The sequence below is a fragment of the Eurosta solidaginis genome, chromosome X (assembly GCF_040869045.1).
Source record: "Eurosta solidaginis isolate ZX-2024a chromosome X, ASM4086904v1, whole genome shotgun sequence".
Taxonomy (NCBI): domain Eukaryota; kingdom Metazoa; phylum Arthropoda; class Insecta; order Diptera; family Tephritidae; genus Eurosta; species Eurosta solidaginis.
In genome coordinates, this window is record NC_090324.1 from 68,394,179 (window position 1) to 68,417,615 (window position 23,437).

At 38.6% G+C, this 23,437-nt stretch overlaps 1 protein-coding gene across 1 annotated transcript; it reads right to left on the minus strand.

Annotated features, from left to right (window-relative positions):
• Window positions 1-19,700: 19,700 nt before the first annotated feature.
• On the minus strand, window positions 19,701-21,453 carry LOC137235000 (FAD-dependent oxidoreductase domain-containing protein 1-like). The gene is made up of 2 exons (XM_067758265.1): window positions 21,450-21,453; window positions 19,701-21,367 (listed from the first exon to the last, which is right to left on the minus strand). Exons 1-2 carry the CDS (start codon window positions 21,451-21,453, stop codon window positions 19,701-19,703), a joined length of 1,671 nt encoding a protein of 556 aa, XP_067614366.1.
• Window positions 21,454-23,437: the final 1,984 nt, after the last annotated feature.

A 23,437-nucleotide genomic window follows, 5' to 3' on the forward strand; every position in this document is an offset into this window, starting at 1 on the left:
GCCTCCCTGCTTCTGCAAAGATAACCACGGGAATTGAAGACGGCGACTGCACATCGTGCGGAGATAGCGGCTTGAAGCGGAGACCCAATAGAACAAATGAGCAACAAAATAAAAACAACAAAGGAAGATAAAAGTAGAGAAAGCGAGAAAGAAAGGGGCGATGAAGCGGTGTTCAAGAAGAGCACTAAAGTGCTGAGATCGGCGGTTTTAACAACCCCCGCTAAAGCGACCTTGTCGGTAATGCCCACACAAGGCACCGAATCGGCGGAAAAGACAAAGGCAGCGAAAGCACAGCTGCGCAATAACCCCAGCCAGTCCACACCTGCTACTGCAAGGGAAAAAGCGTCGGTCAGCTCACCCAATGTCGTTGCACAGCGCGCTGTTGGGAAGGAGAAACGTGCGACTCCGCCAAGAGGCTCACTCTCATACACAAGCCTCGAAGGGAAGAGCCAAGACGAACTGCTGGAGTATGCGGTATCAGTGCTGCGCGAGATGCAGGAAACCGCTCTCAAGCAGAAGACCGTGTCCAAGGACATAAAAACCGGTATGGCTCTTCTCGAGGAAGCGTTAAGCTGCATGGGATCGTTAAGGGCCCAAAAGGTAGATGAGAGCAGAGAATCGGGCCGAAAAAGCAAGAGGGCACGAACGAGCTCAGATTCCCACTCGGAGGACTTGGAAGCCAAAAAGAAACGAAATGAAAGAACAAATACGCTTTCACAAGGTGAGTCTTGGTCCAATGTAGCGCGCCGGAGGCTGAAACAGCGGGCCCAGCCAGCTAAGCAGGCAACCCCCGTCCAAGCTCCTAAAGCTCAAAAACGGGCGAGAAAGAGGAGACAAGCAGCAACTTTTGTGGTAAAACCTGTGGAAGGCAAAAGCTATGCCCAGGTACTAGGGGCCATACGCGGCCAGCTCCGCCCTAATGACACAGGTACGGTGGTACGGTCAGTACGAAAAACCAAATCTGGTAACGTACTGATTGAAACGGCGCGCTGCAGTGACCAGACGGCCTTCAGAGCAGCTATAGGTAGTGCAGTAGGAGAGGTCGGTGAAGCACAACAGCTCTCCAAGCGGATGAAGTTGGAAGTACTTGGCATGGACTGTCTCACAACTGAAACAGAAATCCAAGACGCAATAAGGAGGGAGGTCGGAAAAGAAGAAATCACTAGACCTCTCCGGGTCTCTGTGTTCGCAGCAAACCAAAGAGAACAGAAAATGGCGGTCGTCGAAGTGGACGAGAATATTGGCAACGCCCTACTCAAAAAAGGTAAAATTCCGATCGGATGGATACAGTGCCGAATCAGACAGCGAGCAGAAGTACAACGCTGCTTTAGGTGTCTCGGCTACGGACACCGGAAGGCAGAATGCAAGGGTCCAGACAGGAGTAACGCCTGCTGGAAGTGTGGGCAAAGCGGCCACAAAGCTTCGGCCTGTACCGCAGCTCCAAAATGTTACCTGTGTAATACACAGAAGCTCGATCATGTCCCTGGATCTGGAGCATGCAGCATTTTCAGAGCGGCACTCGCTGTTGCAAAGGCCAAAGTCTCAATTCAATAGTGATTAGTTTTATCCAAGGCAACCTAAACCAGAGCAGACTTGCTGATGAGCTACTACAACAGTTGGTCTTAGACCATAAAGCTAACAGCGTTATCATCAGCGAACCCTATAGAGCCCGAAATGATTGGCATATAGACAACACCGGCACCGCCGCAATCTGGATGACAGATGCAAACGCCAATATTGTGAACCGTGTTGCCGGACAAGGCTACGTCCGCCTAACTACGAATAATACCACAATAGTAAGCTGCTACTTGTCCCCGAATGATCCCATTCAAACGTTCAGGGAGAAGCTTGAACTTATTGAAGACGACCTGAGGGACTTAGCTAGTAACCTGGTTGTGGCGGGAGACTTTAACGCAAGAGCCGTCGAATGGGGAATGCCGCAGACTAACACCCGTGGAAGGTTAGTCCTTGAGATGGCAGCCAGGCTCGGTTTGAACGTGCTTAACACTGGTACAACCCCTACATACCGACGGCCAGGCTTGGGATACTCGATCCCCGATGTAACACTAGTGTCAGAAAGCCTGCTCCTGACCGCTGCTGGATGGAGAGTCATAGAGGATCTGACTGGCAGCGATCACAACTACATCACTTTCCACCTAAACGATCCCGGTCAGAGGCAGATTCCGAACGGGCCACGCAGAACAAAAGCATGGGACGCATCCAAGGTCGACTCTGCCACGTTCTCCGCATCAGTACTGGGGGATGCCCGACGGATAATCAACAACTCCAGTCCGACGGAAGAGACGGTTGAAAAGACAATGAGCTGTCTTCGCCACGCTTGCAACCTCTCTATGCCACGGAGGGGAGTGTGGAGGGGTAAAAAGCAGGTATACTGGTGGAATAGCGAAATCGCGGAGCTGCGGAAAATATGCCACAGGATGCGAAGGCTAGCAACTCGCGCGCGCGGCAGGCCTGAGGCTCTAGAAAAGTCGGAAGCGTACAAAGGAGCGAAGAAAGCTCTTAGTGCTGCCATTAAGCAAAGCAAGCTTAAGTGCTGGAAAGCGCTTTGCGAGGAAGTGGATCGAGACCCATGGGGGCAGGGATATAAGATAGTAATGAAGAAGTTCCGTCCGCCAAACCAGCTGATGGACGAGAACCAAATAAGGAACATTGTGGATGGCCTGTTTCCCACCCAACTGCCTAGGGAGGGCGGGTACGTTACCCATGAAGATCGCAACGTGGAACCATTCCAAGAAGAAGAGCTTAAAACTGCCGTGCGAACTATGAAACCTAGGAAAGCATCTGGGCCCGACGGAATACCCGCGGAGGCAATTAGACTAGCTGCAAACGACTGCCCAGAACTTATGTTGCACATGTACAACAAATGTCTCGAAGAAAGAATTTTCCCCACCATATGGAAGACAGCACGACTGGTTCTCATTCCAAAAGGGAAAAGAGATCCCAACTCTCCATCATCCTACCGTCCCCTATGTATGTTGGACACAGCAGGGAAATTGATGGAGAGTCTCCTGAAGCAACGCCTCACCAGAGCGTTACAGGACGCCGGAGGACTGTCGCCCAGACAGCATGGTTTTCGGAGGGGGCACTCTACAATAGATGCCATAGCAGAAGTTATAGACGCAGTCAAGAAAGCCGAGACAGCGTGCCACAGAGCAAGACCTATAGTGTTGCTGGTCACGCTGGACGTCAAAAACGCTTTTAACTCAGCTAGGTGGGAGGACATGCTTGAGGCACTAGAAAGCACTTTCAAAGTACCGCAATATTTGTTAGAAATTTTAAGGGACTACCTAAGAGAGAGGTATCTAATATATAAAAGTACTCACGGTCAAAAAAGGGTAAAAATAACAGGTGGAGCAGCCCAGGGTTCGGTACTAGGTCCCGATCTCTGGAATATAACTTACGACAGTCTTCTTCGATTAGACATGCCAGAAAGCACCTTCCTCGTTGCATTTGCAGACGACGCGGCAGCTGTGATAACAGCACAAAGCTGCGAGCTGGCACAGCTAAAATTAAACCAGGTCATGCGTAATGTAAATAGGTGGATGGCTGAGCACGGTCTCCAGTTAGCAACAGCCAAAACGGAGATCGTCATCCTCACAAAGAGACGTATTCCCACTACCAGGAACATGATGGTTGGGGACCAGCCAATAGAAACACTCGCTTCAACGAAATATCTGGGAGTGAGGTTAGACAGCAAACTCAACTTCTCGGATCACATACGAGGGACCTGCGAAAGAGCTGCGCGCATAATAGCGCAGTTGAGTAGATTAATGGCAAACACAGGTGGCCCAAAGCCATGCACAAGGAAGTTGCTTGCATCAGCCTCGGATTCTATACTCTTATATGGTGCAGAAATCTGGGCGGACGCAATGAAATACCGGAAGAACCGAGTCGCCCTCGCCTCGGTCCAACGCAGAGGGGCGCTGCGAATATCTTCGGCTTACCGCACGGTATCAGCTGAAGCTGTCCTGGTCGTTGCGGGAACCATACCGATATATCTTCTCGTTGAGGAAAGAAAAACAATATATGACAACGGATCGCAAGCAAGTAGAGCTGCTGTTGCCATGCAGTCGCGAGAAGAATCGATCCGACGTTGGCAAGACCAGTGGAGCAACAGCATCGTAGGAAAGTGGACTAGGGAACTAATCCCTGAACTTGATCCATGGTTGAAGCGACCGCACGGAGAGGTAGACTTTTACCTGACCCAGTTTCTAACGGGACATGGTTACTTCCGCAAATACCTACACAGAATGGGTAAGGTTGATAGCCCGAGCTATCTGTACTGTGGGGAAATAGACGATGTACGCCACACCTTCTTCGAATGCAGGCACTTCTCCCATCAGCGAAGGAGGGTAGAAGAGGTACTTGGCGACCTATCCCCGGGCAGTGTCATTAATAACATGTCCTGTCGAAGAGACAGATGGGATACGGTCAGCACATATGTGAGGCATATACTTACCAGTAAACGAGAAGACGGATGCCTAGCCCATTAGCGTGAGAGTAGCCATAGAGCTCACGTAGCGCGCACCCGTACCCGAAGTAATGCTAAACGCGGTCCCAGGTACGGGGATTTGCGCGGGCCGTGGGAGGTTAGGTTTTAGTGGGTAGGCCTTCATGGAAGAAGGGAGTCCTACACTGGGAGAGTCTCGCAGTGAGGCTTAAATATCCCGGTCAGTGCATAAAGCATTTCCTCCTTCCACAAAACACAAAAAAAAAAAAAAAAAAAAAAAAAAAAACTTTAACTTTAGCTTTAACTTTAAGCTTAAATTTAACTTTAACTGTAACTTTAACTTTAACTTTAATTTTAACTTTAACTTTAAGTTTAACTTTATCTTTTACTTTAACTTTAACTTTCGCTTTAACTATAACTTTAACTTTAACCTTAACTTTAACTTTAACTTTAGCTTTAACTTTAAGTTTAACTTTAACTTTAACTTTAACTTTAGCTTTAACTTTAACTTTAACTTTAAATTTGACTTTAACTTTAACTGTAACTTTAACTTTAACTTTAATTTTAACTTTAACTTTAAGTTTAACTTTAACTTTAACTTTCGCTTTAACTTCAACTTTAACTTTAACCTTAACTTTAACTTTAACTTTAACTTTAACTTTAAATTTAAATTTAACTTTAACTTTAACTTAACTTTAACTTCAACTTTAACTTTAACTTTAACTTTAACTTTAACTTTAACTTTAACATTAACTTTAACTTTAACTTTAAATTTCGCTTTAACTTTAACTTTAAATTTAACTTTAAGTTTAACTTTAACTTTAATTTTAACTTTAACTTTAACTTTAACTTTCGCTTTAACTTTAACTTTAACTTTAACCTTAACTTTAACTTTAACTTTAGCTTTAACTTTAAGTTTAACTTTAACTTTAACTTTAACTTTAACTTTCGCTTTAACTTTAACTTTAACTTTAACCTTAACTTTAACTTTAACTTTTAGTTTAACTTTAACTTTAACTTAAACTTTAGCTTTGACTTTAACTTTAAATTTAACTTTAACTGTAACTTTAACTTTAACTTTAATTTTAACTTTAACTTTAGTTTAACTTTAACTTTAACTTTCGCTTTAACTTTAACTTTAACTTTAACTTTAACATTAACTTTCACTTTAACTTTAACTTTCACTTTAATTTTAACTTTAACTTTAACTTTCACTTTAACTTTAACATTAATTTTAACTTTAAATTTAAATTTAACTTTAACTTTAACTTTAACATTAACTTCAACTTTAACTTTAACTTTAACTTTAAATTTAAATTTAACTTTAACTTTAACTTTAACTTTAACTTTAACTTAAATTTAACTTTAACTTTCGCTTTAACTTTAACTTTAACTTTAAATTTAACTTTAAGTTTAACTTTAACTTTAATTTTAACTTTAACTTTAACTTTAACTTTAACTTTCGCTTTAACTTTAACTTTAACTTTAACTTTAACTTTAACCTTAACTTTAACTTTAACTTTTAGTTTAACCTTAACTTTAACTTTAACTTTAGCTTTAACTTTAAGTTTAACTTTAACTTTAACTTTAACTTTAACTTTAACTTTAACTTTCGCTTTAACTTTAACTTTAACTTTAACTTTAACCTTAACTTTAACTTTAACTTTTAGTTTAACTTTAACTTTAACTTAAACTTTAGCTTTAACTTTAACTTTAACTTTAACTTTAACTTTAACTTTAACTTTAACTTTAACTTTAACTTTAACTTTAACTTTAACTTTAACTTTAACTTTAACTTTAACTTTAACTTTAACTTTAACTTTAACATTAACTTTAACTTTAACTTTAACTTTAACATTAACTTTAACTTTAACTTTAAATTTAAATTTAACTTTAACTTTAACTTTAACTTTCGCTTTAACTTTTATTTTAACTTTAACTTTAACTTTAACTTTAGCTTTAACTTTAACTTTAACTTTAACTTTAACTTTCGCTTTAACTTTAACTTTAACTTAAACTTTAGCTTTAACTTTAACTATAACTTTAACTTTAACTTTAACTTTAACTTTAACTTTAACTTTAACCTTAACTTTAACTTTAACTTTAACTTTAGCTTTAACTTTAACTTTAACTTTAACTTTAACTTTAACTTTAATTTTAACTTTAACTTTAAGTTTAACTTTAACTTTAACTTTAACTTTAACTTTAACTTTAACTTTAACTTTAACTTTAACTTTAACTTTCGCTTTAACTTTAACTTTAACTTTAACCTTAACTTTAACTTTAACTTTAGCTTTAACTTTAAGTTTAACTTTAACTTTAAATTTAACTTTCGCTTTAACTTTAACTTTAACTTTAACCTTAACTTTAACTTTAACTTTTAGTTTAACTTTAACTTTAACTTAAACTTTAGCTTTGACTTTAACTTTAAATTTAACTTTAACTGTAACTTTAACTTTAACTTTAATTTTAACTTTAACTTTAGTTTAACTTTAACTTTAACTTTCGCTTTAACTTTAACTTTAACTTTAACTTTAACATTAACTTTCACTTTAACTTTAACTTTAAATTTAAATTTAACTTTAACTTTAACTTTAACTTTAATATTAACTTTAACTTTAACTTTAACATTAACTTTAACTTTAACTTTAACTTTAAATTTAAATTTAACTTTAACTTTAACTTTAACTTTAACTTTAACTTTCGCTTTAACTTTTATTTTAACTTTAACTTTAACTTTAACTTTAACTTTAGCTTTAACTTTAACTTTAACTTTAACTTTAACTTTAACTTTAACTTTCGCTACTTTAACTTTAAATTTAAATTTAACTTTAACTTTAACATTAACTTTAACTTTAACTTTAACTTTAACTTTAACATTAACTTTAACTTTAGCTTTAACTTTAACTTTAAATTTAACTTTAACTTTAACTTTGACTTTAACTTTAACATTACCTTTAACTTTAACTTTAACTTTAAATTTAAATTTAACTTTAACTTTAACTTTAATATTAACTTTAACTTTAACTTTAACTTTAAATTTAACTTTAACTTTAACTTTAACTTTAATTTTAACTTTAACTTTAACTTTAACTTTAACTTCAACTTTAACTTTAACTTTAACTTTAACGTTAACTTTAACTTTAACTTTAACTTTAACTTTAACTTTCACTTTAACTTTAACTTTCACTTTAACTTTAACTTTAACTTTAACTTTAACTTTAACTTTAACTTTAACTTTAACTTTAACTTTCGCTTTAACTTTAACTTTTACTTTAACTTTAACTTTAGCTTTAACTTTAACTTTAACTTTAACTTTCGCTTTAACTTTAACTTTAACTTAAACTTTAGCTTTAACTTTAACTTTAACTTTAACCTTAACTTTAACTTTAACTTTAACTTTAACTTTAACTTTAGCTTTAACTTTAAGTTTAACTTTAACTTTAACTTTAACTTTAACTTTAACTTTAACTTTCGCTTTAACTTTTACTTTAACTTTAACTTTAACTTTCGCTTTAACTTTAACTTTTACTTTAACTTTAACTTTAGCTTTAGCTTTAACTTTAACTTTAACTTTAACTTTCGCTTTAACTTTTACTTTAACTTTAACTTTAACTTTAACTTTAACTTTAACTTTAACTTTAACTTTAACTTTAACTTTAACTTTAACTTTAACTTTAACTTTAACATTAACTTTAACTTTAACTTTAAATTTAAATTTAACTTTAACTTTAAATTTAACATTAACTTTAATTTTAACTTTAAATTTAACTTTAACTTTAACTTTAACCTTAACTTTAACTTTTAGTTTAACTTTAACTTTAACTTAAACTTTAGCTTTGACTTTAACTTTAAATTTAACTTTAACTGTAACTTTAACTTTAACTTTAATTTTAACTTTAACTTTAGTTTAACTTTAACTTTAACTTTCGCTTTAACTTTAACTTTAACTTTAACATTAACTTTCACTTTAACTTTAACTTTAAATTTAAATTTAACTTTAACTTTAACTTTAACTTTAACTTTAACTTTAACTTTAACATTAACTTTAACTTTAACTTTAACTTTAACATTAACTTTAACTTTAAATTTAAATTTAACTTTAACTTTAACTTTAACTTTAACTTTAACTTTAACTTTAACTTTCGCTTTAACTTTTATTTTAACTTTAACTTTAACTTTAACTTTAACTTTAACTTTAGCTTTAACTTTAACTTTAACTTTAACTTTAACTTTCGCTACTTTAACTTTAAATTTAAATTTAACTTTAACTTTAACATTAACTTTAACTTTAACTTTAACTTTAACATTAACTTTAACTTTAGCTTTAACTTTAACTTTAAATTTAACTTTAACTTTAACTTTAACATTACCTTTAACTTTAACTTTAACTTTAAATTTAAATTTAACTTTAACTTTAACTTTAATATTAACTTTAACTTTAACTTTAAATTTAACTTTAACTTTAACTTTAACTTTAATTTTAACTTTAACTTTAACTTTAACTTTAACTTCAACTTTAACTTTAACTTTAACGTTAACTTTAACTTTAACTTTAACTTTAACTTTAACTTTAACTTTAACTTTCACTTTAACTTTAACTTTCACTTTAACTTTAACTTTAACTTTAACTTTAACTTTAACTTTAACTTTAACTTTAACTTTCGCTTTAACTTTAACTTTTACTTTAACTTTAACTTTAACTTTAGCTTTAACTTTAACTTTAACTTTAACTTTCGCTTTAACTTTAACTTTAACTTAAACTTTAGCTTTAACTTTAACTTTAACTTTAACCTTAACTTTAACTTTAACTTTAACTTTAGCTTTAACTTTAAGTTTAACTTTAACTTTAACTTTAACTTTAACTTTAACTTTCGCTTTAACTTTTACTTTAACTTTAACTTTAACTTTCGCTTTAACTTTAACTTTTACTTTAACTTTAACTTTAACTTTAGCTTTAGCTTTAACTTTAACTTTAACTTTAACTTTCGCTTTAACTTTTACTTTAACTTTAACTTTAACTTTAACTTTAACTTTAACTTTAACTTTAACTTTAACTTTAACTTTAACTTTAACTTTAACATTAACTTTAACTTTAACTTTAACTTTAAATTTAAATTTAAATTTAACTTTAACTTTAAATTTAACATTAACTTTAATTTTAACTTTAAATTTAACTTTAACTTTAACTTTAACTTTAACTTTAACTTTAACTTTAATTTTAACTTTAACTTTAACTTTAACTTTAACTTTAACTTCAACTTTAACTTTAACTTTAACTTTAACATTAACTTTAACTTTAACTTTAAATTTAAATTTAACTTTAACTTTAACTTTAACTTTAACTTTAACTTTAACTTCAACTTTAACTTTAACTTTAACTTTAACATTAACTTTAACTTTAACTTTAACATTAACTGTTTAGGCCACCAGCCTAAATATTTCGGACCACCCTAACACGCACATTAGTTTTTATTATTATTACCGGTAACGGCTAACACCAGCCGAAAGCTAACTTTGAAGGGGAAAAACTCAACGAAAGTTGGCTATCGGCAGGTGCCGCGGACTTGTTCGCGGTCTTGGTCTGCCTTTTCTATTTTGGAACGTCAACGAGCCAGCAGCTATCTCACAGGTGAGTTATCATATTAGGTATCTTTCATAGGTTGTGCATATAATTTACGCTATAATCGCACTTTGCTATTGCGATTCTTCTTAATAATTGCGATTTTAACATCAGAATTTGCACTTGTCTGGCAATCAGCCACCAATATTTCTATTTTTGAATTGTAATTTATCCAACAATTTGCGGTCGTCATATTACTAACATTTGCCGTGCACGAATGTGTAATTAACAATTTTAAGAACATTGAATTCAAATTAGTTGTGAAGCAAGTCCCCTTTTGATAATAAATAAAGCTGAGAATTCATATTGTTTATAACGTGAATACATTTGTTATTACTCGCCCTAATTCTTTTCTTTGCTTTCTTTTTATTTGCGACGCACACGCCCGACTTCCCTGGGTCCACACTGCCCCGCAAAACATTGGTCCTTACGCGCCGAGGAAATTAATATTCAGACGCATACTACAGAGAAAACAGCACTTTTTTTAAAAATTTTTGCCAAAGTCGAAAGAGGTTATTTATTATATCCAACAACATAAAAACCAGCGAAAACACAAAACAAGCGAGCACACATACAGCCACAAATCATCACACACAGTCTATTGACGTCGAGATCACATCATCATACAGTCCATTATCACTCATACAGTCCACTAATATCATCGTCACGACATCACATACAATCTTATCATCATCATACTCATCAGTCAAAGTCCATCATCAAACACATACATTAGCATCACATCTTACAGTCATACACATCATATCATCATCACAATTTGTCATCACTCTACAGTCCATCACATCAACACATCGCTGCCCATCGATCAACTAAAAACACAAGGTACGTGGTTGCTTGGTTGCACAAAACATTTTTTTTAGTTGCGTGATTTACGCACGGAAAGTGCATTCCGTGTTAGACAAAAAAGGCAAAGCAAGTGAAATTGTTAGAATTCGTGGTTATAAACACACCAATCGCCTTTTGACGATCGGGTAATTCCCCCCACCAGTGGTAAGGGTTACTCGACACCGCTCAAGGCAGACAGTCAGTGAATTTTTTTTTAGTTTTTTTTCACACTCATCACTGCACTGTGTTGTACCCCCTCATCGTCACATACATTGACAAACTTCCTAGTCAGGAACCATAATTTCACTTGGTTGATAGCCGTAGCTTGTCTATCACGGAATTCACTTTAGTAATCAGTTTGCGAGCTGATATATTACCAAAGGCCAAAAAAGTATCACTACGTTGGGTGGCTAGTGGCTTGATCGCACAATTTATACTGAGTTTTATATTATATAGCTGTATCTTTATCACTTTTTTTTCTTAATAAATACTTTAAATCGTAATTTTCCACAGTAAGTTGGATAAACAAATTTATTTTTTATATTGGGAAAGATCCCTGGTTGGCTACTCGGGAATACTCAGCGTTCACTTTCACTTTGTATACACATTTAATCCTCGTCAGGATTTCTATCTGTGTTCCACATTAAATCCTCATTGGGATTTTCTATCTGTGTTTCACATTAAATCCTCATTGGGATTTTTTTATCTGTGGTTCACATTTTACACTATATCCACATTGGGATTACCATCTGCGTTTTTAATTTTTTTTAAACACGCTAAGTTTTCAAAATATTTCTATCTGTGTCCAACACACCTGTTAAGACACATTAAATATTTGCAGACGATTCTCTTCTCTGCATTGCATATCACTGTAGACACGTTAAATCCTTTCAGGACTTCTATCCGTGCTTAATATCACTTTGCACCGACTAGAACCTGTGCTGCATATCACTACATTTATATCACTTTATACACACTAAGTCCTCGTCAGGATTTCTATCTGTGTTTATTTCCATATCACTGCATACACATTAAATCCTCGTCAGGATTTCTATCTGTGCTGCATATCACTACATTTATATCATTTTATACACACTAAATCCTCGTCAGGATTTCTATTTGTGTTTATTTTCATATCACTGCATACACATTAAATCCTCGTCAGGATTTCTATCTGTGGCTTGCACAATCCTCGTGAGGATTTCTATAAGTGGTTCATATCACCGGCCACATTACATACACGGCATAATTTACATTTGATAAAATTTTTGCTTAGCACTATTCACATAAGATTGCTATCTGTGTTAACACATTCAATCAGAATTCGTGTGTTCCTAAAGCTTTTACTTATACAGCGCAATCACAGCAAAAACGAAAACACTCATAATTTTTTGTTGTGGTTGCATTTACACCAAAGCCACTAAGTCGTTTACCTCCAAGCTCGACACCTTCAAAGAGACAAAATATTCAAATTAATTAAATCAATAAATCTTGCACTACTGCAAGAGGAGCTAAGGGCACTATGGAAGAAGACCAAGTCCACATATGAAAGTCTTCTCAGCAATTCTGAACTGTCCAAAGACGAGCTCAGCTCATTAAGAAAGAAAAATAAAAGTTGCTTTGCATGCTACCTGCAATGCATGTCTGCTGTGGCGGCTGAAGCCGAAGCTATCAACCCACAGCCGGCGAAAGATGAAGCAAAGGAGGAAGACTCCTCGCGCCGTGGACATAAAATGCGGCTGCCGCCTTGTGACACCGATGTATTTAAAGGCGACTACCTCTCCTGGCCAGCTTTTCGAGATATGTTCACGGCGATATACATCCACAATACCGATCTGAAAGATGTCGAGAAATTATACTATTTGAAGCAAAAACGCAAGGGGAGGCAAAAGAAATAGTGGGCAAGTGCTCACTAACAAACGAGGGTTTTGCAACCGCCTGGAAGAATCTAAGCGACAGGTACGAAAATAAACGTATCCTCGTCAACACACAATTAAAACTTTTATTTAATCTGACGGCAGTCGAGCAGGAGTGTGGAACATCAATTAAAAAATTGCAACGTGAGATCAACAATTGCATTTCTGCGCTACAATGTCATAATATTGACATCACAAATTGGGACGCAATCATAACTTACTTATGCTCCACAAAACTCCATGAATCTACGTTGGCTCTTTGGGAACAGACCGTAGAACGGAAGACAGATATCCCGAAATGGGAGGATATGGACAAATTCCTATCCAATCGCTTCCAGACATTGGAGACGGTTTCCGATCTGAGGGGTAATAAAACAACAAAAACAGCCAAAAGTCAGAGTTCGAATTCTAGGGAAAATTCTACGAAACTTGGGGTTTACCAAGCAAGCGTACCAAAGTCGGCATGTAAGATGTGCAACAGTACGGAGCACAAATTACGAAATTGCCAAAAATTCCGTAGGTTGTCCACGTCAGGCAAAATCGAATTTATCAAAAACAATAGTTATTGTCTGAATTGTCTGTCGGGTGGACACACCGTGACACGATGCACTAGCCAATTCAATTGCAGCACGTGCCACGCAAGGCACAACACCTTGCTCCATCTTCCGACAGCACAACCAAAGACAAATCCTCAAAGGTGGACTCAAAACGCCACCGACAATTCACCTTCAACCTCACAGCAGGCTAGGGCAAGGATGGAGTCTGAAAAAAGACAAGATAATACTAATAACGTCTCTTCGTGTCATGCTAACACCACTAAAGGGGTGTTATTAGGAACAGCGCGGGTTCATATAAGGTACAACGGGGTGAAATTTTCCGCCAGAGCGCTGATAGACTCTGGGTCCGAATGCTCTTTCATAACTGAAAGACTAAAGAAGCGAATAAACCTTCCGTCCAAACGTTTGCATGTGCAGGTGTCAGGAATAAATAATACACCATCTGCACAGGTAAAGGAATCATGCTCAATTAACTTAGGTTCGCTTACAGACCCCTTAGTAAGCATCCATACAGTGGCCCTAGTCCTGCCTCAATTAACAGGGGACCTTCCGACTTGCCAAGTGAGCGCAACGACTCGGCAAGCATTCCCTGATCTGATTCTGGCGGATAAGAGGTTCTTCATTAATGAACCAGTCGACCTCATACTTGGAGGCGATATTTATCCCTAGATCATATTAAACGGTATACGGAAGAACGTCCTAAATACGCTTCTCGCCCAAGAAATCGTCTTCGGTTGGATTTTAACCGGTCGTGCAGATGCACCTCACCCAACCAATACACGAGTATCCTTTTTTAATGAAATTAGCCTAGACAAGCAGCTAGCCGCTTTCTGGGAACTTGAAAACGTACCTACAAAAAAGGCCCTGACCGAAGATAATGCCTATTGCGAAGCACTATATAAAAACACAACGGAAAGGAACTCAGATGGAAGATATACTGTCGCCCTTCCATTCAAACAAAGCTTCCCAAAAACCGTCTGTTTGGGCCCATCTCTCAAGAGCGTCTGCTCTCAGTTCTATCGGAACGAGACGCGCCTAGCCAAGATCCCGGCCCTACAGATGGAATACAATAGGGTACTGACAGAATATGTCACGTTAGGGAACATGACTAAGGTGCACACCGTAGTACCACCACAATCAACTGATTGCTATTTCTTACCGCATCATGCGGTGATCAAAGAAGAAAGCACAACGACTAAAGTAAGGGTCGTATTCAACGCGTCGTGCCCGACATCCAATGGCATAAGCCTGAACGATGTTCTACACACCGGCCCAGTACTTCAATCCGACTTAACAATACTGCTCCTCCGATGGAGATTCTACAAGTACGTCTTCAATAGCGACATTGAGAAGATGTACAGGCAAATTTGGGTAAAGGAAAATCAAACCCAATACCAAAGAATAGTTTTTCGACTCAAAGCAGAGGACCCTGTCAGCGTGTTTGAGCTCAACACGGTAACCTTTGGGGTAAACTGTGCCCCCTATCTAGCGATCAGAACCCTACATCAACTTGCTGATGACGTCGAGGCGTCTCTGCCAACCGCAGCGCATATCTTGCGAAACAATATGTACGTCGATGACGTCCTTGCAGGGGGACATAGCATCGAGGCAGCAATCGCGGCCCGCGATGAAATCACAGCTGCATTAAAGTCAGCAGGATTCCCTCTGCGAAAGTGGACATCTAACTGCAGTAGGATACTACAGGGCATACCCAAACCTCACAGGCTTACGGAAGACTTTCTGGAATTCGAGGACGCGAGCATGGTAAAAACCCTAGGAATCCGTTGGAACGCGCATTCCGACCATTTTTATTTCACAGCGAAACCAATCGAAAACCAGGATATCTTAACAAAGAGGGCGATCCTATCGGCCATCGCCAAACTCTTCGACCCGTTAGGCTGGTTTGCTCCAGTTATCATCGTAGCTAAGATATTAATGCAGAACATTTGGCTGGAGGGGACGGATTGGGATGAACCGGTATCCACAATCACTTTAGATCGGTGGCAAACCTTTATGCAGGAGTACCCCGCCATTAACCGGATTCGTATACCTCGGTGGGTGCACTTCACCCCAACCAACGATATAGAAATTCACGGCTTCTGTGACGCGTTCGAAAAAGCCTACGCGGCTACGGTTTACGTGCGAGCTAAGATCAACGATAGGGCATACGTTAGTCTACTCATGGCGAAAACGAGGGTGGCACCAGTAAAAACAATTTCACTACCAAGATTGGAGTTATGCGGTGCCATCTTGCTGGCAGAAACTTTGGAAGCTGTGATGGAGAACCTGAACTTAGGCACATTCAACATGCACCTATGGACAGACTCGACCATCGTCCTAGCATGGATTCGAAAACCCCCGTGTTCCTGGTCAACATTTGTAGCTCACAGGGTAACGAAAATCGTCGAGAAGGTAGGAACTAAAGCATGGCATCATGTCGAGGCCGCATCAAATCCAGCGGACTTAGCCAGCAGAGGACTTCCAGCCACGGACCTAGTCGACAACTCTTTGTGGTGGCAGGGACCTTCTTGGCTGCAAGAATACAAAGCAAAATGGCCATCTCAAGGCGAACAGGAGTACCACACAAACATTGAAGAAAAACGAGTACAAGTGCATGTAGCAATGAACATCAACAATAGCGAGGATATTCTTGATCGGTTTTCCGATCTATCATGAGCGTTGCGGGTTATCTCCTACATTATACGATTCTCGAATAGAACACGTCCAAAAACTAAAATGTCCTTTAAGGCAGAGTCTCACCAGATCTCGCCCGACGAAATCAAGGCTACGACTAGCCGCCTCATAAGGATATCCCAAACCAACCACTATGCCGAAGAAATAAGCTCTCTGAGAACTAGGAAACCCATCGCGACCAAAAGCGAGATTCTCTCTCTAAACCCCTTTATCGACGAAGATAATGTCCTTCGGGTGGGGGGTCGCCTCAACGCATCCAGGGACGTTCCCGTCGACGAGCGTCACCCGATAATCCTCCCTTACGCCTGCCGACTCACCCGTCTCCTGGTCAAGTTTGTCCACACCATTTCCATACATGGCGGAAACCAACTAATGCTGCGGCTCCTACGCACGCAGTATTGGATACCTCGGGTCAAAAACATGATCCGATCCATCATACACAACTGCAAGGCCTGTACGCTATTCCGCAAACGTTCCCCGACGCAACTCATGGGAACCCTCCCTGCGGAACGCACTACCTTTAGCAGGGCATTTACCAACATCGGGGTGGATTTCGCAGGACCGTTTGACATAAAGTCTTACAGCGGACGAGGATGCCGCATGTCTAAGGGTTACGTCTGCCTATTCGTCTGCTTTGCGACTAAGGCGATCCACTTAGAGGCGACTAGCGACCTCAGCACCGCCGCGTTTCTAGCAGCATTTAGTCGGTTTGTCTCCAGACGAGGATGCCCGAAAAACCTCTATTCCGACAACGGAACGAACTTTGTCGGTGCGTCGAGGGTTCTCCGCTCAGAGTTCAAGGCCTTCCTCGTTGATGCGCGCAACCAAACCCTCTCTAAATATGCCCACCAAACCTTGACATGGCATTTCATACCAGAAGCTGCTCCTCATATGGGCGGACTGTGGGAAGCGGGAGTCAAGAGTTTCAAAACTCATTTCACAAAGATCGCATCGGATCATAAATTTACTCTCGAGGAGTTTATCACCCTCCTGTGTAGGATTGAATCCTGTCTCAACTCCCGACCCCTAAGCCCATCTTCAAATGACCCGTCTAACCTGGAGCCACTTACCCCCGGGCACTTCCTAGTCGGGGGCCACCTACTAGCGCCACCCGAGATTGACGTCAGCGAGAATCGCGCTTCGCTCGTCAATCGATGGGAAAAACTTAAGGCGCTGCATCAAACCTTCTGCAAGCGGTGGAAAACGGAGTATCTCACCGAACTACAGAAGCGCGTGAAGTGGAAGCATCCACAATCGAATCTCAAACAGGGAGACTTAGTCGTCATTAAAGAGGACAATCTGCCCCCCAACGAATGGAGACTTGGTCGGATAGCCAACCTCCATTATGGCCCCGATAACCGAGTTCGAGTCGTCGAACTGGATACGGCAAGGGGACAAACCACCAGACCAATCACGAAATTGGTCCTACTGCCACCCTCCAGTGAGGGTGAGGGAGACTTGTAACTCCCAACCGCTCTAACAAACCCCGTAACCCAGCTCTCGTTCACCCCGAACGAGGCCAACAAATCCCATAACACAGCTCTCGTTCACCACGAACGAGGCCAACAGAACCCTACCGCAGATCCGCTATCTGCCACAGAATACCAGTGAATCAATAATCATGCTTTTGTCTTAAAACATCTACATACCAATTCTAAATATTCCCGCGGAAAAATTCCTCCAATTCTTTTCTCCTAGGGAGAAAAACAATTGGGGAATAGGAATTTCGAAGTCAGCTGTTTTGTCAATTGAAATCTCATTGCGCATTTCTTATTTTGTTTAAAAAAAAAAAAAAATTTTGTAAGGTCTAATGATTGTTGCTAATTTGTTTGAAATTAAGAAATAAGTTGTAAACCACGCACATTATTGCATTTCATGTGAAATGAGTAATGAGTTGGTGCCACAGCAACATCAACTGAGGAGCATAAGAAGAAGACGGCGGGATAACACAAATCCGCCGGAGAGGCCTGCTCTTATTCTGAAAAGCAAATTTCTGGCGGCCATGTCGAGTTGAGTTCGCCCTTCGCCATATACAAAAATCTAATTAAGCCTGCTTAAAATCCTTGCGCAATTTCTGGATGGCTACATCAAGTATACAAAGAGCTCTTCCGTTGCTTATGATACTTTTCGACTTAAAATAAAGAATATTGTGGTTGTTGATGCGGTTGTATTAACAGTGAGAATATTGTGGTACAATGCAAATACATATTTAACACACATTTGTACAATTAAGTGTTCTTTCTTAAAAGAACCAATTTCCTTTAACTATTTTGATGCATTCCCTTTAACTCGTGGAAAAACTCCTATGATGGCAAGGAAATATCCCTCTCCCTCACATTCATAATACCTACTCTTCTCCCATAACTGGTTTCCTCTTTTTCGAACATTGTTCAGAATAGGAGGAAAGGGAGAAGTGGAAAAAAAACTCACAAGGAATTTTTATTTAGAATACGAGGAATGGGAGAAGGGAATTGGGCTGCTAATATTTTATTACCTTAACGTAATATAGTTTACCATCATACCTTTAAATCCGTTTGGCGTATCAAACTCCGTCATGTGGTGCGCAGGTTCTGCACGTTCCTGTGGTTTGGCTGTAGTAGCATTTGAGGTAGTTGTTTTGTCAACGTTGTTCCACCTGTTAAATTAACTGATTTTGAAATTAAGGTGATTTTAGCTATCGTTACTACCTACTTACCATCATAACTGGTAGATACAACAACAACCGCCACAACAGCATCAATCGCCACCACAACAACAACATCAATCGCCACCACCCGTTTTAAAATATTTTTCCAAATTGTCACAATCTAATTTGGTGCGACAAAAGATAATGGCACGATCCATTTTATGTTGGTCAATTGCAGATATGCAATATTCGCCTTTAAGTATTTTTAACACCTTCTGATAATGTTTCTGGTGTAGGATTTTGTGGTTGTACATTATCACGAGCATGTACACCATCGGTGCGTATATGTTGTCTTAGATTATGCCAAGTGGTATCTTGTTGAGGGGCGACCATACACACAACGTGGTGTACAGTTTCTGGCACAGCATCTTCCCCCTTAAGATCAACCCATGTAGGAAAATGCATTAAACGATCAGCCATCTTTTTCACTTCAAATGCATGAAGTGTAGCCGAGCAGACAACCATTTGTAAACGACGCCCGTCGGATGTAATTTTTGGTATTTGCTTGTGAAGACGATCGATTAAATCGGTATAACCCTGTTTTAGCAATGCATCCGCCAGAACAAAGAATCTGCAATGTGTCAACGACACAAACCCACTACTAATCATCTCTTCAAGCCGTCCAGGTGTACCGACTACAATATGAACACCTTGTTGTAGTAAAGTTTTCTGCGTTTCTAACTTAACACCACCAATCAGTAATAGCGAACGCACGTCAGGGTTGCTTAAATGCACTCGAAATTTTTCAATGTGATTATTTTAGATTCGGAATGGTTTTTCAAATGTTGGAGCACCCCGAATCCTAAAAGATATTCATAGCAGATAAGACTAAAAGCTATTAAACATAGGTACAAACAGATCTTTTGCCAAGCATGCATATACATATGTCCTTAGCTATAAACACAAGTTATATAAAAGCATATTCAACTGTTGGCTCATCCACAATAATTCGATCAAAACTAAGTCTCGTTAAATCTATTTTGCGAAAATGTCCATCTATAATTAATTCTGAAATCGCCCTACCCACAGCAGGCGATTGTTGTAAGCCTAAGCAGGAAAATGCAGTCGCTATAAAAGGATTATCATAGTACGAATGAGCTCCAATAATACCATTTTCATCATAGACATTATAGTCAAAAGAACTCTTCCAACTATCCATAATTTTAGGCGGCTTCGACATTTTCAATCTATGTATTAAGCTTGGTAGTATAATATTTTTAAAATCGTTTTCTTTTAATTTACTTTCACTATCAGATGTCGCAGTTGTACTAAATCCTGCTATATAGTTACCAGTTAGACCGTCTCTTCGAAAATGTGTACCATTGAAATCGACTATACATGGCGTGTTTAAACTTGCAGCTCTATTCAAATCGGCATTAAAACTATAGCCATAGAATTCACGGCGCTGTATGGGCAGTGGAATACGTAGTAATCCACCGGAACCACTACCAATTTTTGCTAGTATTGCAGTGTTTTCCGTATTGTTTTCGGTTGCTATAACAGAAATTGCGAATTTAATTGTCCTCAAATCTCCATCTGGCATTTTAACGACTGCCTTGTCTAAAGCATTGTAGGAGGACGCTTTATTTTCACCCTCCACGATAACATCTGATAGATTTTGGAATTCAAAGTCAATTAATTCAGCATTACAAAAATAAGCTTCATATTCTTTAGCTTTGAATCTGAGTCCTAATGGGAAGTTATTTGCATCAAACCATCCGTGTTTTTCGAGTCCTTGACAACTAAGTGCTACGTCATCAGTTTTTAACCAGGGGAATTTCGTTCTTAGGCGTTCTGGCGTTAGTAATTCAATACGCGCTCCCAATTCGGTTTGGATTAGTGCCATTTCTTTTAGAGTTTGAGCATTTTTGTTTGATGCCAATGTGAGAAAGCCTTGTGGGTCATAGTTGAGATTAATACCAAGATCCTCTTTTGCATTCATAATAAATTGTGCTCCGAACAGTGACATTTCTATATTTTCAGGTAAATAGAACTGTTGGTGCAATCCACCCACAGGCAAAGTTGAACAAACTCTGCCATCTAAATGCGGTATATCTCTCTCCAAAATCACAACGCTTAGTCCATTACGAGCTTTCTTTTTCAACCAATACGCAATAGAGGCTGCTATGGCTCCTTCACCAATTACAAGAACATCACAATGCGCCTGAAACTCATTTCTTTCTGTTAATGGATTTACGCCGCGAAATCGCGAATCAATTAATTTTTTAGGTGTCGCTTTCCTTTTCAAAAATGGTACAAAATAGTTCTTTATGGAACGCATATCATTTGCGAGAATACCTAGCGTACGTGGGATAGGATGAAGCCTATCATTTTTATTCCTATCATCACTTAAATGACGCATGAAACCAGTGCGATAGTATTTGTTCATATTTAACAGGTTAATGCATGTTCTGCTCTTCATAATTTTCCATGGTGCAATAGCGCCACCAGAAGCAGCAGTCTTGCTAACCTTTCCCCCCTCTAAATCGCGTAACGTTTCCCAAAATATTTGCACAATGGGTAAACAGAAAGCTCCTGTTTTACCAGAACCAGTTTCGGCGGCCAAAAGAGTACCTGAAATGAAATAAAAGAATAAAAATTTAGTAAATTTGTAAAATTATAAAAAAGGGAACGATACTGGCATACTTATACTTACCCATTACAAGTTTTTCTTCATAGTAAAAATTCATTCAAAATGTATCTATACTCATTTCCATGAATGAATGTCATTTTGAATGAACGAAATCAGGTTGCCACCCGATGACATTTGCTTTTTTCGGTTCTTACGCAGTAAGCACATTGCGCGCGATCCAAAGAGTATTACAACTCGGATCCGCGGGATCCAACAAATTCGAGTGTTAATAACCGAACAAAAAATCAACTAACGAAAACCCTGAAGATACCGCCTGGTCTCACTGAAAACACATGCGCCAGGTTGTATTTCGATAGTTTTTTCTGACATTCGGCCGTCTTTTTTCTTCCTTCCTTTTTTTGAGAAAAGTTTGTAGTTTGAAAATTTGGGCATAAAGACACAAGGTGAACCACTCGAGACCGAAATAATTGTCGCGGTTTATCTGTGTAAAATTAAAATGTGACACATAAACAAAACATGCCACACTCAATAGTGGTCTCGCTTTCATGCTTGAAATTGTCTTCGCGTATTGAAGTTCCGATAAAGTTTCGTCAGTCCTTTTAGCTTGAAATCCAAGCAAGAATAAAGGAGTGTCCTATATGCTTTCGATACTACAAACAAGGAAGAAATTAAGCTTTTAGAAAAGCCTATACATTTAATGTCGCGTCAGGGCTCAGTCGCGAGCTGTCTCTAAATATCATCACGACATGACCATTATGTATCATTACACTGCAATGGGCAGCAGCGCACAGCTGTCTCCTGCCAACGAATGGAAGAATGAACAACTGACAGCTCTACAAATTGCCACACTCGTTAGTGTAGGCTATTCCCGCAGAGTTGTGTTGAAATCAACAAACACACCACAATTTGTGATTCTCACACAACACAGCTGTCTCCTTCCAACGATTGGAAGAATGAACAACTGACAGCTCTACAAATTGCCACACTCGTTAGTGTAGGCTATTCCCGCAGAGTTGTGTTGAAATCAACAAACACACCACAATTTGTGATTCTCAAACAACATGGCCCAAATCAACACAAATAATGTCCCCAGACAGCGAGTAAAGGCCTCTTTACATCTGTCGCACATTTTATCTGCACGACGTCATTTGACTAGTCATTTTACAGGCATTCATAGGTCATATTCATAGCCACATTTGTATCGGCGTGGGTAAGTTTTGTGACCAAATTTTTGTAGGGCAATTACAAGGAGCCGTGAAAATACACGGGTAACTCGTGATACCATCTGCGACACAAATGTAGCGTGTATTACCGCATATTGCCTGTATTAGGCAAACACTAAAGAATATAGTTTGCCTTCAGTCTATATTCAACAATTTGTTAATTTTTACTTATTTTTTTCCCTCACCATTGGTGACTGCTTTCAACATCAGAATTTCGTTATGATGACAATATTTACCAACACTAAAGATACTTTTAGGCGTATCTCGATCAAATTATATGAAATATAACAGTGGCTTCAACCACTACACACACATCATTACATCGACATAATAACTTCATAAGATTATTCGTTCCACACAACCCTTTATCCCGAGTACGCCAACCACAAGCTCAGGCAATTGAGCTCCTTGTCTCCGCTCATAAGCCACCCAACCTAAGGGCATCTACGAATGTTCTACTAACAATTTGATATTCCAGAATGACCGGATTGACCCACAAACGCGCAAAGACGGAGGCACGCGGCACCACATTCAGCGTCCCCTGCCGGCTATGTCAAAAGCCACACAGCATAAGGCTCTGCCCGATTTACCGGGGCATGACGAACATGGATCGACTAAAGACGATCATAGATTTCAGATATTGCACAAATTGCCTATCGCCATTCCACCAACGGAAGACATGTCCCAGCGAAGATCGCTGTCATCGGTGCAACGAGCAGCACCACACGTCAACACACCTCGACGACGTTCCACCACCGTCCCACGAGAGTGATGGCGAAGAGAGCTCCGACGGAGCCCTATCCATCCACGTCACGGAACAGACCCTGT